Below are 18,030 nucleotides of genomic sequence, written 5' to 3'. Positions count from 1 at the left end.
GTCCCAGAGAAGGTTTCAAAGCCTCGTTTACCAGCGCAAGGCTTTGATGCTGCTCAGTTTGCCAGGGATTCTCAGACTCAGTCCAGTCCTGGCAGCCAGTGCCCCATGCCCTCTCGAGCTCTGGTCCCCCTGTTCTCAGTCTCCCGCCACACTCCCCAGCCCCTCCCCCCGCCAGCCAGTGGCACACCTGGGACTGAGCCCTGACCTCTCGTTTTTGCTCTCCAGCCCTCTTGCCTCGCTGGGCCCGAAAAACAAAGTTCTCCAGGAATACTTTCTGTCCAGCCAGTGCCGCAGACCCCGAACTCAGGAACCCCGTCACCACCTTAAGAGGATCCTCTGCTCTGGCCAAGATGCCTGTCCTGCCCCCAGCCATCTCCAGAGCAGGGATACCCCCTCAGCCCCTCCAGGCCACCCTCTGCCCTTCTCAGAGGGCCTGGCTGACCCCTCCTGTTCCTCCCCCCAGTGCTGAACTGTGTCTCCTCACATCTCTGGTGCTCTGGAGACACTGGCTGCTTTTCATGAGAATAGAGCCCACCTTCTTAACAGTTGGGACGCTCTCTGATGGCAGGCGTCTGCTTGCATTAGACAGCTTTACTATCCTATGTCTGGCCCATTGCTCCACTGGAGGAAGTTTTTTTAAGTGGAAAAAAAAAGTCTTTCCTACATAGGTTTTATGGCAACCCACTCCAGTATCCTTGCCTGGAAAATCTCATGGACTGAGGATGGAGGAGCCTGGTGGGCTGCAGTCCATTGGGTCACGAAGAGTCGGGCACGACTGACTAACACTTAACTTACACATAGGTTTGAAGCCAGTTTGTCCCTAAACTTTCTGAATGTGCTGTCACAACCCAGAGTACAGGCCCTCTGACTACCTGTCAGCCCAGCCCTCTGAGAAGGGCCGAGCGGGAGTCCTGTCCTGGGCGTTGCCAGGGGCGGGCCAGGCATCTGGGCCAGAGCAGAGGATCCTCTCAAGAGTAGTGAGGTGAGGGGGCTCCCGAGTCCAGGGCCTGGCGGGGCCTTCGTGGGCAGCGTGGGGCACCCCCTGCAGATGGGGAGCCCGGCTCAGAGCTGGCGTGGCTGGGCCCAGTGATGACGGGCATCACAAAGCTCGCGAGAGGGGCTGTTCTCCACCGCGTGTATCTGAGGCGTCTCAGGTTATGTGTCTTTACGTCCCAGCGCGCCAGGTGCCAGAGCGCTGGCCGGAGCACAGGGCTGTGGAGACGCGTGCCCAGAGGAGGCCCAGTGGGTGGCCTGGCCTCCGCGAGGCTGGGGGCCGGAGGCCAGACACTGGCCCTCGGGGGCCCAGTTTCCTCCGCTGTGAAGGGAAGAGCCTGGCAGCAGAGGTAGGCCGTGAGTTTCCGCAGGCTTACCCTGATGAGCGTCCCCGTGTGTTCCAGACACCCCGTGCGACACATCTCCTTCAACAGCCACAGCCTCATCACGGCCCACGTGCCCTATGAGCGGGTGGTGCGCAACGCCGACCTGGACAACTTCGCCACCCACCGCAGGTCAGCGCTCGGGGCAGGGGCTGGTCTGAGTGTGTAGTCTTAGCCTGAGTTTGTTACTAGAACAGCCCGGGCCACCTTGTTCCCTGCAGGGCATACCCTCAGGCACGGCCGTTGTTTTCACTGAGGTCAGGAACAGACCCATAGATGTGGCCAGTACCACGGGCTGAGTGCCTGCTGCACCTGGATGCTGTTGGGGGGGGGAGGTGGTAGGGACATGGCGGGGCTGTGGCCAGATGCCTGGAGCCCAAGACTGAAGGCTTAAGATGGTGTTAGAAGCTTAGCGACAGTGCCAAAGCCCAGTCCTCACGCTCAGCCCAAGGCTGCCAGCCGGGGCTCAGAGGCCCTCCTTATTACTGGTGGCCTGGCTCCCTGCCCAGCCAGGGCCTCCCCCACACTCCCTTCCCTCCGCCAAACCTGTCTACTCACTTCTTCATCTTTAGGCGCGGACTGGAATGTTAGACACACTGGGACATTCGTCATGAACGGCTGTCTCGAGAAGATGCCAGGGGGGCACGGGCTGGGCCCTGGGACTGACCGTGCTTTCTCTGTGCGTTCTCTAGACACCGGGGGCTGATCCAGGCCTACGCGTTTGCAGTGGACCAGCTGGCCTTTCAGAGCACGGTGCCCATCTGCCGCTCGGCCTGTGACGCCATGCCTGGTTACAACTATGACCTCGCACTCGCCTTCCCGCCTGACAGGATTTAGGGAAGCACCTCACTGGAGAGGAGGGGCACCCACGGGGCTGTAAGTGTAGGGGAGAAGAGCAACCCCAGGGTGCACTGTGTGACCTCACACGTGTGACCCCCCCCCACATTCCTCTGCGCCTTTGCTTTCCTCTTTGCTGGGGGTCTCCCTGCATCGTTGTGTACACTACACAGAGGCCTTCACTGTAGCTCCCAGGTGAGGCCCTGTAGCACCCCGCTCCAGCACACTCACTCTCTTTCCAGTCTCCAAACCCCTTCTTCTTTGGGGGGGCCTCTGGAGACGCTGGTCTCCGAGCTGACAAGGCCTCATCACCCACCCAGCTCTTGGATCTGAGGTCACCAATTCAACTCTGGGTCGTCTCCAATCTGGAGAGTAGTCCTTTATCTTGGTAGCTTTTGATTTATAATTATATATTTGTACAATGATTTCATTAATAACTGTTTTGCTTATTATGGTGTCTGTAACATGTGATATAAAGTAGACATTTTCTACATCCTCATGAATAAACTGCCCTCCACCTAGGGGGAAGATGATGGATTCTGGAGTAGAGAATGAGAAGAGGGGACAATACCGGAGGAACCGTTATATGTTAACCCACTAAGACAAGACAGGGTAACCCAAGAGACCTGTTCATGCTGATAATTCCATTTCCGTAAGATTAAGAGGGCAAACCATTGCATTCCTCTTGATTTAACACTCTTGTAACCAGCAGCAGCAGCCGCCTACCATACCTCCAAAATATCAAAGCAGAAAACTGATGGAGCTAAACAGACAAATCCGTGCTCATAGTGGGTGGTCAGATCAAATCAGTAAAAACATGAAAGGATTTGGAAGACATACTTAATTTATAAGCTCAACACAGTGGATATAGATAGGATTCTGTACCTTTTCAGATACCCACAGGCCACACACAAGAAATGACCAGGTATGGAGGCCACAAGGAGCAGCTCAGATTAGATGAAGAGCAGTGCCAGCAGACAGGCCTAGTCCAGGGCCCCCAGTCCCAGTGGGTTACAATCAGACATCAACAGAGTGCTAAGCAAAGCGAAGACCTGGAAACTCCAGGCGCTCCTGGATTAACTTGGGATTTTTATACTTTTAATTGGAGGAGCACTGCTTTACAACATTGGGTTGGTTTCCGCTGTAAGCAGCATGAATCTAACTTGCTTTTCAAGAGGGAAATAGAGACGGAAACCAGGAAGGGGGACAGTGGAAGCACTGACCATCCAGACCCAGGGGGTGAGGCCAGGATAGGGCAGGGAGACCTTACGACTTAATGGAAAACAAGACAGGAAACCAGCGCACTGAGCGGGCACCCCAGAAAGCTCGAGAGGTCCTAGTGACCCCAACAGAAGGCAGGCGTCAAGGATAAAAACACCAGTGAACCAGTGTTTAAGCATTAGTTGCTCAGTCGTGGACCACTCTTTACAATGCTATGGAGGGCAGCTCACCAGGCTCCTCTGTCCATGGGATTCTCCAGGCAAGAATACTGGAGTAGGTTGCCATTCCCTTTTCCAGGGGATCTTCCCAACCCAGGGTCTCCTGAATTGCAGGCCGATTCTTTTCCATCTGAGCCACCAGGGAAATCTCATGAACACCAACAAATGGTGAAGTTGATCCTAAAGCCAAAAGCAGTTTTTTAAAAAGATGAAATATAAAACTGTTGATAAAGGTTTTAAAAAAGAAGGCCCAAGGGACTATCAGAGTAAGTATTTTTTCAGCGTGGGGATAATTTGCCTACACTGATCCAAGAGCAAAGTGCAGCCTTCCTGCTGTTCACAAGCATGTACATATGGTTGGGAAACCCACCATTACCTGGAGTCCTAGAACTTTTGAGTCCTGAGGGTTGTGGAAGGCTTTTTCTTTTTCAGATTAAGGTCCTCATCATAAAAGATGCACATCAGCTAGAGAGGATGACAGAGCCATAGAGAGAGAGAGTGGCTCTGGGACCCGTCCCTCCTCCCGAGAGCGCGGCTGTGTCAGTGGAGTTTCCTGCTTCCCTTCAGAAAACCCCATCACTTCCCAGATGAAGCTGGCCTGCAGCTGGCGAATGATGCATGTATTGTGCTTGATCTCACTGCTGTGACCCCCGAGTGACACTGCTCTACGTGGTGTCCATCTCTCACAGTCTCACCACTGGGGAAAGTAGCTTCTCCTTTAAGCAGCAGCCCCCTTGCAGTCTGATTTCACTGTTCACTTTGCAGATAGTCTCCCTCTTAGCTTTGCAGGAATTAAGGATAATGAAAGAGTTCAAAAGAAATTAGACCCAGAAAATTTTACTGAAAATAATAGTTTTCAGCTACTTTGATTCACTGCCAACTGCTGGTCCAGGGTAAAAATCTTAACAAGCGTGGGGTTTTTCCTTCCTAGCCTGTTGATAACATAAACCACCTGGGTTTTGTAGAGTTTCCTGGACCCAGACTATATACCTCCAGGCACGCTGAGCTCAGCGTTTTTTTGCAGTAAACCTTATGTCCCGGAAGAAGTCGCCCTGATGGGGAAACGTTCGTAGTTCCTTTGTGAACCACCACTCTCCAGTGGCTTCAAGAAATCGGGGCCCACGTCTACCCCTGTCTGTTCACCCCACCTCACCTATGTCCCCGCTGGCTGTTCCATGGGAACTCCTCTGCCAGTTGAGTTCTTAGCTGACTGACCCCAAGTCTGCTCTGCTCCATACCGCTGTCTTCTGCTTTTCAGCCTCAGCCCCAGGCCTTCCCTGAAGACCAGGACAGCCCTCTGGGGGAGCCAGCGGGCCAAACGCCAGGGATCTTTGTCTTGTCTAGCTTTGGCTTTTTCCACTTTATAACATGTCTGTGTTCTGATACTACATTTTTCAAGTGTATTTATTGCCAAAATTACTCACCCTGGCATGGTGTGTGGCACCAGCCCCCCCTCCCCCATGGCACACCACTCTACCCACTCTCCCTTCTCCCCCCAAAAATCTCACGTAGCATGTTAAATAGTTTTCCCCCAGAACCACTGTTAGAGGGGCTCCTAGCCCAGGACCCAGGAGACCCACACGCAGTGTGTGAAACTGTGCATAAAGGCATTTTCTGGGAGGAAGTGTGCCTCTTCCGTCAGATTCTCCAAGGGAAACCCGCGTTCCCCGAGGATTCCAGCTGCGGCCACTAGATGGCGCTGCCCAGGGAGTGATTCATTTGAGGACACATCCCAGGGCCACATCGTCCCCTGCAAGGAGAGAGCCTGCCCTGGCTGAGTGGGTTCAGCTGATTCGAGGAAAACGCAGTGTCCCCAAGAGTGGAGTTCTGGTCCAAGTCCTCCATACCCTCCAGAGCCAGGATTCTCTCCATTTGAGAGAACAGTGTCTCACCCTGCATTCAGATGGCAAACACTGGGCACAGTGAACCAACCCTGCTCACCATAGGAGAGAAGTGGCCTGGTGGGGATACAGCCTTCTCTTACTGGGGCCTGTCAGGACAGGCAGAGCTGGGGGCTGCTGGCCTTCCCTTACTCGGGCCTTCGCTCTGCACAGCAGCTGTGGCATCCGGGAGCGAGTGGTGCCAGCGCCAGGCCCCGGATCCCCAACCACACAGACCTGCCGGCCCGCCCGCCCGCCTCACCCGTGGCCAGGCCAGATGGCTCCCTGGCTGCTGTGCAGGGCCCAGGGCAATCTGGATGGCGCTGCCTGGGGTGGGCAATGGCAGGGCCCCCCTCATTGGGCTCCAGCCAGTGCCACATGGATGCTAGTCTGCTCTCTCCCTGCCTCTGCTGCTGGGCGGGGGCTTCCAAGCAGAGGCTCCACCGGGGCACTTCCCTGCCCCTAGAATGGGTGGGCAGGCTCCCCCACACCCAGAGCTGAGCCTGTCCCGATCTCCCCTCGCCCAGCGCCAGTGCGAACGCCCCCTCCTTGATTCCTTTAGAGGGAGGCGCTGCAAGCTGCTCCTTGGGTGCATCCATCCCCCTTAGTGCATCCGCCCACCTGACCGCTGCCCCGTGGACTTTTCTGGGGTAAAGACAGGAAACTCAGTCCCTGCTGACCTGGTCCACCAGTGGGTTAGGAGGAAGAGCAGCCACCACGTGCCCATCAGAGTCCCCAGTCCTCCTGGGGGCCAAGTTCCTCCAACCACTGAATCCCTCCTGGCATTGGTCACCGGTTCCGGAGAAGCCCAGAGACAAAGGCAACACTGACACCCTGGGAGGCGGAGGTGAAAGCCCCGGCTTCTCTCACTCCACTCTCCAAGCCTTCCCAAGGTCACTGTGTGGGAGGACAGCTTGCAAGGCAAGTTGTATTTTTAACTCCATCAGCCTACGGCAAGTCACTGTGCTGTGTGAGGTTGAGCTTCAGCCTGGTGAACCCCGGGCAGCAGAGACGGGTTCACCTGCTCGGTGACAAGGATCAGGTCCACACATGAACCTGCTTCCCATTAGCAAAGCACATAAAGAACATCCCCAGCCGCCCCTGCGGTCAGAAAATAAACTGCTGAAGTCTAGGCATAACTCGGAAACTTGTTCCCTCAGATGGTGCTCAGCTAAAACTGAAAGTTCCTGCCATCTTACTCCATTCCTTTATCCATAATTCATGTCTAACGTGGCTGCAGGTTCCCCTTGGGCTTCTCATATTAGATTTCCATTACACAGCCCTTTGGTAAACCTTCCACATGGCCGTGTGTGTGTCAAATTGCTGTATTCTTCTAACAGCCAAAAGCAGAGTTCTGGTAACATTTTCTTTTTGGTCATATGGCAACATTGGACTAAATCCTGCCTTCACCCCAATTCCTGGGAAGTGGGTGGAGAACGTGGAGAGAGGTGACCTCACTCATCCTGCACGCTGTGGAACGTCCCTGCTCCTTCTCCTCCACCCACAGCCCAAGGCCCTCAGAGCACTGACTTCAAATATTTGATTTAGCATTGATTAGTCATGAGTATAATTCCCAATAAGAGGAAAGCTGTAAAACAAGGGCATTTGTTCTACAGCAGGCAATTGAGAAATCAACAGACACGTCACTTCAGATAGGGGCAGAGCTACACTCACTCGGGGTCTCTGCCTCTCCTGAGCACACTCACCAGTCCAGCCTGTCACAGGGGCCATGCCAAGACTTGTGCCCAGGGCAGTGACCCTCGTTATTTCCAGTCAAAGGCCAGCAGACTGTGGGGAATAACCGCCCTCCCTAGGAGTGGGTCTGCCCTAACTAACAGCCGACCCCAATCACTCCTGAATGACCAAATGAGTGAAACCACCACCTCATGCACATGGCGCCCTGGGAGCCCACAGGAGAGCCCCAGGCTGGCTCTGGCCCGCCTTGTGGTGGAAGCAAGTCAGACTCCCTCAGTGACAGTGAGGTGTCAGCATGCTCTGGGGCAGCACGGACCAGGCTCGGGGTGAATAAATCCCTAACTAGCAGTTTAGGTAAGCCGTGGCCAAAGCTCCAAAGACATCCAGCCAGCCCTTGGTGGCCTAAACAAGTACAAATGCACGCTCTGTACACATAGTGGCCACGCTCCCAGATGTAGGCTGGGCAGGTGCAAGGTCTGTTATTTACAAAACACTGCGTTCATGAACTGCCTTTGCTGAGAAGACTGAAGCACACGGGGAGAATCCCAGAAAATTCAGCCCTCACTGGCCACGCCAGCAGGCCTGCTGCTAAGCGACTCTGCGGGCCCCTGGCATTCGTGCTAGGCGGGAAAGGACTCAGCAGGGGCTCGGGGGCTAGAGGCGTGTGTGCTTCGGCCCGGCTGCGGGTGTCTCACTGCAGACCCGTCCTGGACGAGCGCTGACTAGCACTTACACGGGACCAGCTCTCCTGACTGCAGGTCTTTCTAAATTCCTTCTGCTGGCAACTAGGTCCCAGCAGCGGGAGGAGCGGGGAGGGATGTTCGAGTCAGGGGTGGGGGCAATCACATCTCAGTCTCCCACACAAATGCTGGCACTGGGAGGGTAAGAAGCAGAGCCCTTGGGCTTTGCTCCTGAAAATGTCAAAGCATTTCTGGAATTCAGCACTAAACAAGCAAATCCAAAAGTATGGCACTGGGAACTACATCCAGTCTCCTGGGATAAACCATAGTGGGAAGGGATATACAAAAAGGATGTACGTATTATATGTCTAACTGAATCACTTTGCTGTACAGCAGAAATTAGCACAATGTTGTAAATCAACTATACTTCATTAAAAGGCCAAAAATCAGTAAAAATTACAAAAAAGCAGCAGAGCTCCGGAAGTGACTCCACACGGCTCTCAACTCACCGGAGATGGAGATGGGGTGGTGCTGTCCCAGAGGGCTGTTCGCACATCGGGATCCATGGAGCCGGCATTCCTCAGGCCCCGCTGGGGTCGGAGGTCCCAGCTGCCCCGCCATGTGCTCCCCAGGGCTGGAATGCCCACGTCAGCGCTCACCATCTGAATAAGGAGGGCTTCCCAGCTCTGCCACCCGCCTCAGACACCGGCTCCTCAACTCTGTGCTAGGTGGTCACGTCTCCCTTCATCGCCTCGTGGCTCTGTTTTGGCTTCACAATACCAACATGCACCTCGTCCTAAGCAACGCATCCACACCTGACACGGTTCCTGGGCCACGTCGACCCGGGCGCTGGGCGCTGGGTGAAGGCGCCAGGGCGTGCCTGTCACATTCTGAACCCCAACATGTGAGTGTACGGTAGGTCAAAGATGCTTCATGCCAGAACTGAATCGCAAATTTAAGAGCACAAAGAAGAATAGCAGTAGCCAGTGACGAGGGGAGCTTTCCTAGAAGGCTAGGAAGATGCCTTCCAGTGGGTGTCAATAACAGGGACCGCCAGGAAGCGGAACGTGACTAGAGACCACAGCGCTGCCCGAGAGAGGCAGCAGGTCCCCAGGGCACCACCGAAGGCCAGCCCTGTGCTGACTCCCCAGCCACAACCACCGCCCCAGCTGAACGACCGTGTTTCCCCCTTGCCTCACCCTCCACTGCCAGCAGGCGACAACCGGAGGTGTGGGAGATGCTTACCTGGGCCGGTGGCCTCCCCAGCTGCCGCTGTGCTGCAGACCTCGGGGTGCAGGCTGTGTGGTTACCCCCGTCCTCAGGCCAGGCTCCCCGAATCTGATCCCGCCAGGCTAACTGCCGGTGCCCCCAGTACCATGGGGTGAACTTGGGTGGTCCCTGTGGCTGGCCCTGCTCACGTCTTCTCCTTGGGTCTATCAGATCATGACACCCAGGAAGTCCTCCACCCCGCAGCCCAACCCCTGCCCCCATGGAGGAGCTGGAGACTGAGGAGGCAGACGAGTTCCCAGCACTTGTGTCGGGAAAACAGCAACCTGTTAACCCCAAACACGCCAGACAGGAAGGGAGGAAAAAAATCCCCTTGCAAACCAGCCTTCGCTTGCTACTTGCGGTCAACCTCTGGGCTGCCAGATGGCCAGGCCACCATGTGCGGGGATGCGGGCAACAGATAGGAGCCACGCTCATTACCAAACCCTTTTCCTTTTTTATTAGAGATAAAAACAGCAAAGTCTCACACACCATACCCTGCGGGGAAAATGAGATGAGCGAGGCGTGTCGGCTATTTACAATAAAGGCTGCAGCAAATGGGCCCCCCGTGCAGCCCAGATCCTGGGGCAGGCGCTCCGTCGGGGCGGGCAGTCAGTGACACAGGGCGATGGTCTCCATGTTAAGGAAGCGGACGTGCATCTTGGTCTCGATGTCGATGCCCTGCCAGATCTGCAGCACGGACGGAGCAACGTGAGTGGGCATCCCCGTCCCCCAAGACCCGCCATTCCCCGCCCGCCCACCTCTGCCGCCCACCGTGATGCCCCCGCAGGTGAGATCCAGAGCGAAGCATGGAACCTCTTCCATCTGCCTCTGTGCTGGTTAACTGGGCTCTGACATTTGGATTCTTTCTGGACTGTTACAGCAAGTTATTATTTAAGTGCTGAATCCAGGCTCCTAGCTGAAGTCGCTTGAATCCCACCCATCACCACTTCAGACTGTGATTTTCACGCAAATTCCTGAGACCCTGTTAAACCTCCTTTGCACCAGAAAAGACGTGGAGACCACCACCTGTGCTGCCCATTCTGTGGTGGGGGCTCCCGTGGAATCCTGCATGGAAGTGGCTTGTAAACTGTTAAGGGCTGTGTAATTCTAAGATCTCATCAAGCCATCATCATTCATTCAAAGGTCACGACAGGTCTTTATAACCTCCTATAGATAGGTCACCGTGTTCCAGAAAGACAAGCTCCTGCCCAGGAAAGGTGATTTCTGCCAAAGACCACGTCTGTCACCACATACCTGGCACCTCCATCAGGGTCCATCCTGGCCAGGTCCCTAGCGGACACTCAGGCCACCAGACCCTATGCTGCACCATGAGCTCCACTGCCCAGGACTCCTGCTCCTCGGCCACTCGGGGCCCAAGAGGACCACGGATGGCGAGACGGCCGGAAGGATGCAGGCAGGAACCGAGGGGTGTGATGGGCGGTGACTGGTCACGGTCTCCCTGATTATATAAGAACTTCAGATTCTCACAGTGTCGCCCTCAACATCTGCAGGGACAGCCACACAGCTCGGGCGAGCACAGTCCTGTGGGCACCCAAGCCACAGGGAGGCCTTGGCACATTTTCCGCCACCCTCACACGCCCACAGCCCCAGGCACTTTTCTTGTTAGGTGGGCAGGGTGTTCCCAGGAAGAGATGTCTGGATGCGCAAAGTGGTTTCTGCCAAATGCCAAGGTGATGAGAGGGTCACGATGGGGCTCAGAGAACGGGAGTGGCCGGCTGGTGGGAAAAAGCCCAGTGGCCTTGGACTGGGGAGCCCTGGAGGTGGGCAGGGTAGGGCTGGGGAACGGACTGCTGGGGAAGAAGCTGGTTTTCTGGGGCCAAAAAGGATTTCATCTCATCTTCTGGCCTAAAGCAGCATCCTTCCCTCCCTAACCTCCCCTTGGCCTCCCTGGTCTTCTCACTGCTCACTCTGGTTCTTGCTTGGGTGTTACCATCTTTCCACGTGCCAAGGTGACCCATGGCACAAATGCCAGCTCAACTTCTCCCCACCCACCTGCCCTGGCGGGTGGGCAGGGCACATCTGAGAGGGAGGCTGCCCTCCTCCAGCCCAGCAGACCCTTCCAGTCTCTCCTTCAGGCCTGGTCTGTACCACCCATGACCCTCCTCTTCTCATGACCGGCCAAGTTGGCGGCTCAGACTTTGGGGGAGCCCCTCAGGCAGGCTGCCCCTCGGCTTTGTAGAACTTCAGCCATGGGGTGGGGGCCCCCAACCCCGTCCGAGGCACAGGCCTGTTCCCTCAGGGCCGCCTGAGAGCACTGGCGGCTGGCCCAGGAGCCCCTGGCTATTGTTGCCCTAACCTCCCATCTTCCTCAGCTCCTGGAAGGGGTGCAGGGACCCCACTGTTGGGGTGCATAGGGCCAAAGAGTGGGCAGAGTACAGGAGGGGGGCTTGACTCCTCACCGATCAAAGCACCCAGGACCCATTCCCAGTCTGCGGGCATGTTTACAGCCATGAAGGCTGGGCGAGGCCTGAACGTCCACTAACCAGGGTGGAAGGTGGGCAGCTGGGCACGCAGCACTATCTGCGAGGCCCAGGAGGACGGCGGGGCCACACGTGGGCAGCACCAGCACGTGCTTCTGAGAAGAGCTGGGCTCACAGCCGTTGAACATTCCAGACCCTGGTTCCAGCTGTCAACAGGGTGCTTCTGAGAAGGGACCAGGGACTGGACGGGGAGAAAAACGGAGCCTTCCGCAGAGGCCCTTTTGTGCTTGCTGAGTTGCTTGGAGCGTCTGTGACTGTCATCGCCCTTCCAATAAACATACGTAAAACCAGTTTAAACCACCGTAAAGGCCACACTCAGACTAGACCCTGTTCCCTCGAGACGCCTGTCTTCCTGACCAGCAGGGTCCCCTGCAAGGCCCCAGTGCAGCCCCCATGCCCACCCCCAACTCCCAGGCACCCACCTTTAGGAAGTCATCGAAGGTGATCCCCTCGTACACCTGATCGGGCTCCTGCAGACAGAGAACGGGGCGCGGTGAGTGGCTTCTGCCCGGAGGCCCTCCACCTCCACCCCGCCGATGCAGAAAGGGGTGGAGCGTGTAGGTAGGACCACGAGTACATTGTGGACTGTTCACCTCCAGCTCAGGGCTGGTCACCTTGAACTCCAGCATCCCCTTGAGGGTGGGGTGGAAGCCAGTGCAGGCTCACCCCCGCCTATGCCTCTGGGGAGGACAGGGCTAACAAAGATGGGAAAAGAAGGGGTGTGGGGTGGGCACAGAGGCTGGGGTGGCCACCAACAGACACCCCCTGTTGTTTCTCCATCCTGCCTTCTCAAACCAGGCTTGGTTAAGAGTAGCTCTGGGCTGACCGGCGCTCCAGACACTGGGGAAAGGGCCAAGGGAATGAAGGGCCAGCCCGCACGGCCCACCTCTTCTTGCCCGTGAGTCACCCTGATGGCATGGGGTCCAGGAGCCTCCCTCCTGCCAAGTCACCTGTGCACACGGGAACGCACAAGATGATAAGCAGGGCTCCTGCCCCTGATGCTACGACCAAGTCCCCACAGCGCCCTCCGTGCTCATGACAACTGGGTGGACATCCCACCGCCTGTCAACACGAGACCAGCCAAAGAAAGTGTGGTCATCCGGGGTCGATCCCACATAGGCTGATTTGGAAGAGGCTCCAAGAGATGCACCCGGTGGGGAAAAAAAAACAAGGAGCAGAAAGATGCTTGCAGATGGCTGCCACCTGCCCCGTGGACGTGTGGGGTCAGCACGGGGACAAGGAAGCCGAGGGAGTTGAACAACATGTTGTGTCACTCAGAACTAGAAGACACACACGTGTGCGTTGATCTGTGTTGGGAAATACCCGTCAAAGACAGGTCTCTCTAGGGAGGAGGACCAGGAGAGAGGCACTTCTCTCTACGTGCCGCTCAGAGATTCGTTCTGATGCATAGTTAAGAAACCACCAGGGACCCTGGTGGTCCAGTGGTTCAGAGTCACCTTGCAATGCAGGGGACACCAGTTCGATCCCTGGTCCGGGAAGATCCCACATGCCACAGAGCAACAAAGCTCTTATATCACAATGACCGAGCCAGTGCTGAGGAGCCAGCGCACCGCAACCAGAGTAACCCCTGCTCACCACAGATCGAGAAAGCCCACGTGCAGCAACGAAGACCCAGCACAGCTAAAAATACATACATAAATAATTCATTTAAAAAAGGAAGGAAGAAAACACCAGCAGGCACTCTCCGTGCGTCTGCTATGAGTGTTTTGCCAATGTGATTACCATGAGCTGATGTGAATCTCAAAACAGCCCCCTCAAGTGGGCTCTGCTCTTAATCTAATTTGGGATATACTTTTTAATTTTATGAAAAACGCCAGATTCTTAGACGGCCTGGACCAGCTCTGTCCCTAGGGCTGCCTGCTCTTCCTGACCAGGGTCAACAGACAGAAGAAGCGGCTGCCCTCCGCCTGCCCGCCACCCCAGGCCCCTGGGGGCAGCCGAGGGGAGCCAACTATAGATGAGGCCCCGCTGGCCCGAGGCCCAGCGTGCAGGGTGGGTGCCCGGTGGAAGCAAGGCAGGGGAGGAGCCAGAGGCCCGAGGAAGCACTAGGGCTGAGGCCCCAGCAAAGCCGGCCCTCCCTCCAGCCACAGGAAGGCTTCCCAGAGACACATTCTGGACGATCCCAGCCGCAGTGGACAGCCAGCCCTGGAAGTCCATGACGGTGGGCGATGCCTTGTCTGTCTTTGGCAGAAACGTCAAGTGTCCTCAGAGGCCGCGCACTATGAAAGGACGTGGTCGCCCCTCCCCTCTGTTTATCTGGTCGACGATCACACGAGAAAACATTTTACGAGCACAAAGAGGACTGGTAACTAAAGGATGATGATGCCCACGGTGGCGGGATGCCCCCCAGGAAGCTGGCATGGGCTCCGAGGATGTGTGGATTCTATGCAGACCAGCAGCTGCCAGCTGCCAGCGATTTCATGACAGCAAATTAAGAAAACTCGCCAACTGAAACTGGAGTACGACAGGGAGCAATTTATCGGAGGAGAGTGTAATTAAATCAAGTGGGGATTCGGCCGGGGATCCCCGCGCTCCCCAGCGAGGCTACCAGCCCTTTCTGTAGCAGTTTAATCTACTGAGGAGGGTGGGTTCGCCAAACTCAGAAGCCTCCCTAGGGCCCCTGAAGCAGACAGACATAATGCAGGTCAATGAAGTGACCGCAGCCCCCCTGCCCCTGGGGGCGGGCCCAGGACCGCCATCTCCAGACGACGGGCCTGGGCACAAAGAGCAGGCTCCAGCAGGAAAGAAACATCCCTCCACCTGGGCTGGGGTGACCCCAAAGCTGTGGTGGTGTCTGGGACGGCAGCCATAGTGAATACGAAGGAGGGGGTGGTCTCGGGGGGAACACCCGAGACAACCCCCCACCCCCACAAGGAAGAAAGCCCACGGAGGTGACCATGTGCCTGCCTGCACAGCCCCCAGGGGCTCAGAGCCCCTGTGAGAGAGGAGGGGCCAAGGTCGTTGCCCAGCAAGTCCAGAAAGTTCCTATGCCTCTGAGCCTTGGTTCCCTTAGTTCACTTGGAACCAGTGAAACAAGGCTACAAGTCCATGAAGCAATGCCCGTGAAGAACCTAGCACGGTGCCTGCACACTCTGTGTGCTCACCCTTCGGAGGACCCGGGGGTGCCTGGAGCCTCCCACGGGAGCCTGCAACTCCCCCTCCCTGCAACAGCACCATCCGAGCCCGTGAGCACCAGCAGTGGCCGCTCACAGACGTGCTGGCTCACAGTCCCCTGACCGTCCGTCCCTGTGCCCTCTGCTCCATCGGTTCTGCACTGGGGGTGACTTCACACACACACACCCCACCCCCGCGCCAACCCAGGGACGGTAACTGTGTCTGGAGACATGCTTGCTTGTCACAACTTGGAGGGTGTGACTGGCATGCAGTAGGTAGAAGCCAGGGACGTTGCTCAATACCCTGCAACCCCAGAGGGCCCCGTGTCAACAGAGCCGGGAGGAGAAACCCCAGGCCTGAGAGCCCGGCTCTGAGAAATGACTCACCGCTTCTGACACCAGCGGGAGGCCTCCCACCCTCGTCAGCCACATGCCTGGATGGCCGAGCCCCGTCTCATCTACACGTGGCCCCCGCTGCTCCCAGCTCCTCCCTGGACACCAGATCGTGGGCTCTCAGGAGACCCCTGCCCTCCAGGCCACAAATCGCCTCATTAATAATAAAATTAATGGCAGCGAGCCCGTGCTGTACACTGACTGGGCCTGGCGCTGTGCCAGGTGCTACCCGTGGGCCCAGGGAGGCTACCCAGTAGGGTCTGTGGCCCCCCAAAGGCCAGCCTCGCCTGCCTGGCCCGACCCCCCAGGACTGGGACCTCAGATCTGCTCTTCTGGTGCGCCAGGCCCAGCTGGAGTGGTGAGCGGGCCACGTGCGGTCTCTGCCCTCCAGGCCTTCCGGAAGCACAGACTCACAGCGGGCAGGGCTCTGCCGGCGGAGAGGAGGGTGGGGACAGGGGCCCCGGGCTCACCATCTGCCCCACGCAGACGCTGGCTGCCTCCATCATGGCGCCGTCGGCGATGGAGCGCGCCGACTCCTTCTCGATGTGCGGGTTCCCCGAGAGCAGCTCCTCTACCACCTGCCGGAGGGGCAGACACACCGTGAGCTTGGGCCTCCGCCAGGCCGCTGAGGGCGGGGCGTGGGGGGCGCCGGGGCCCGCCGGGGCCCGCCAGGCGGGAGCATACTTTACATTTCGATACTCTTCCAGGGTGATGCGGCCGTCGCTGTCGGAGTCGTACATGTGGAACAGAACTGGGGGCGGCGGGGAGAGGTGGAGGATGAGTCAGGCGAGGCAGATGGGAGCCCTGGGTTCCCCGCTACTCCAACCTCCCCCTCCCTCAAACTGAGCAAAACACCCCCAGCAATGCAACCTGAATGCCAAGGCTGTAGGGGGCAAGGACAAAGGGCGTGGGGCCAGACGGACCACTTCAGGTGGGTGACCTTGGGCAAGCGACCTCACTGCTCTGAGCCTCAGCTTTCCCATCTGTAAAATGGGAGTCACTACACCTCTGCCTCATTGTGGACCACGCGACAGTCTCATCAACAGGAAATCAGCTCAGCGTGACTTCAAGGTGTCACTCCTGACAGACCCAAGAGGCTGGCTGCCGTCCTGGGCTTGGGGCAGGTCACAGACCCGGCTGCTTCCCTCCTGCCCCTGGCTGATCCGAGCCGGCCCCTGAGGGGCATTCACAGCTGCTCGGCTCGCTTCTCTCTCAGGGACGTCACCTGGTCCCTTTACTGACATCACTCAGCAGCCTGCATCCCAACAGAGCCATGAGCTGAAGGGGAGGTGACCTCTCCACCCCTGGCTGAGCCTCAGGGAGCCTCAAGCTCACGATGGCCTCAGTGCCAGCATTTACCCTGCCTGGCGCTCTGCAGACATCTCTCCGCCCCTCATCCTCACATGACCCCTCCCTGAGTCCGTTACAGATGGGGCTGACAACTCAGAAAAGTGAAGGCGTTTGCCCCTATTGAGAGGGGCTTCCCCTATGGCTCAGACAGTAAAGAATCTGCCTGCCATGCGGGAGACCTGGGTTCGATCCCTGGGTTGGGAGGATCCCCTGGAGAAGGGAAGGGCCTACCCACTCCAGTATTCTTGCCTGGAGAATTCCATAGATAAGAGGAGCCTGGCAGGCTACAGTCCATGGGGTCACAAAGAGCTGGACACGACAGCGATTTTCACTTCACTTCATTAACGGAGGGGCAGCCATGGGTTTGAACCAGAGTCCATCCCATCCCATAGGCCCCATGACCCCTGACCCAGCCCTTGGAACTATCTGGAAGCTGGGCCGACACCAGGCGCCATCCCCCTGCCCCCAGCAGCCCTCGGTACACATCCCGAGCTAAGTATAGCCCAGGCCCGTGTTTACATTTCCCTGCAGACGCTGCTGCCTCAGGGGCGGGGTGCAGAAGGATGCTGGAGTCATGGGAAAGTGCACAGGGAGGGATGGGTGCCGCCCGCCCTGAACTCAGATCCAGGGCCTGAGCGGCCCCGAGGGTGGGGGCGTGGGCCCGCAGAGGCCGCCCGGTGAAGCTGAGTCTGGTGGCGGGCTGTGGACTGGGGCAAGGGACAAAAGCACCCGAGGTCTCCTCCAGCCTCAGAAGCAGCCACGTGTCCAGCCCGCGTTCCCACCGTCAGGTTCAAGGTCACACAGCTGCTTAGTGGAAGGGCTGGATTGAACCAAGTCTGTCCAAACTAATTTCCCATCACCAGCAGACCCTTCTATTCCCAGAAAATCACTAGTTGCTGAGGAGTGTCAACAAGGAGGCTGTCTCAGAACAGCCTAGGAGAGGGAGCACCCTCTGTGCTGTGAAATCCCCCTCCCCAAGGCCCAGAGCTGGTGCTCCCTGACCCTCCCCACCCCCTGCAGGGGCACAGCAGGCCTCGGGGACAAGCGAATGGCCAGGTGTGCCCTGGGGAGGGGCCCCGGGACACCCACATCTCAGCTTCTCTTTCCGGCACAGCTGCACCTGCTCCTCGTCCATGGTGGTGTCGATGGGCCGGAAGTAGGACATGATGGTCAGAAAGTCCTCGAAGTTGATCTCGTCGGCCAGGCCGCTGGACCCCTTGCGCAGGTTTCTGCGGGAGCAACAAGGGGGTGTCGGCAATGTATTCAGAACAGAAGCTCATCTCACTGCCACCCACAGCCCCAGAGAAACCGGCCCTTCCAAGCACTCGCTTAACCTACAATGGCTGTCCCAGCCTTGGGTTCTGCTACCCAGTGACCAGCTCGTGGGGGACACCGGGGGCCCCCTGGGGGGTTAGTCCAGCCCTGTGCTGCACTCCCCCCACCCAGAAACCACCATGTGGGGGTCTGGGGGAGACA

At 57.5% G+C, this 18,030-nt stretch overlaps 2 protein-coding genes across 3 annotated transcripts in view; one reads left to right on the top strand and one right to left on the bottom strand.

Moving 5' to 3' along the window:
* The window catches only part of FBXW8 (F-box and WD repeat domain containing 8), a 118,373-nt gene extending 115,623 nt beyond the window's left edge, over positions 1-2,750 (top strand). The window contains exons 10-11 of the mRNA XM_040251629.1: positions 1,398-1,508; positions 2,069-2,750. Of these exons, the coding sequence (XP_040107563.1) occupies positions 1,398-1,508; positions 2,069-2,213 (256 nt within the window). The 3' untranslated portion in view covers positions 2,214-2,750. The remainder of the gene's footprint in view (positions 1-1,397; positions 1,509-2,068) is intronic.
* A 6,857-nt stretch (positions 2,751-9,607) lies between these two features.
* Positions 9,608-18,030, bottom strand: part of TESC (tescalcin) — a 60,301-nt gene continuing 51,878 nt past the window's right edge. For both annotated transcript variants that reach the window (XM_040251630.1, XM_040251631.1), the window contains exons 4-8: positions 17,644-17,783; positions 15,894-15,955; positions 15,675-15,782; positions 12,100-12,147; positions 9,608-9,863 (exon numbers count right to left, since the gene is read on the bottom strand). In XM_040251630.1, coding sequence (XP_040107564.1) covers positions 9,786-9,863; positions 12,100-12,147; positions 15,675-15,782; positions 15,894-15,955; positions 17,644-17,783 — 436 coding nt within the window. In that variant the 3' untranslated portion in view covers positions 9,608-9,785. The remainder of the gene's footprint in view (positions 9,864-12,099; positions 12,148-15,674; positions 15,783-15,893; positions 15,956-17,643; positions 17,784-18,030) is intronic.

Source organism: Oryx dammah, unplaced genomic scaffold (assembly GCF_014754425.2).
Source record: "Oryx dammah isolate SB20612 unplaced genomic scaffold, SCBI_Odam_1.1 HiC_scaffold_12, whole genome shotgun sequence".
In the NCBI taxonomy this organism is placed as follows: domain Eukaryota; kingdom Metazoa; phylum Chordata; class Mammalia; order Artiodactyla; family Bovidae; genus Oryx; species Oryx dammah.
This window is presented reverse-complemented; position numbering and strand designations above follow the sequence as displayed.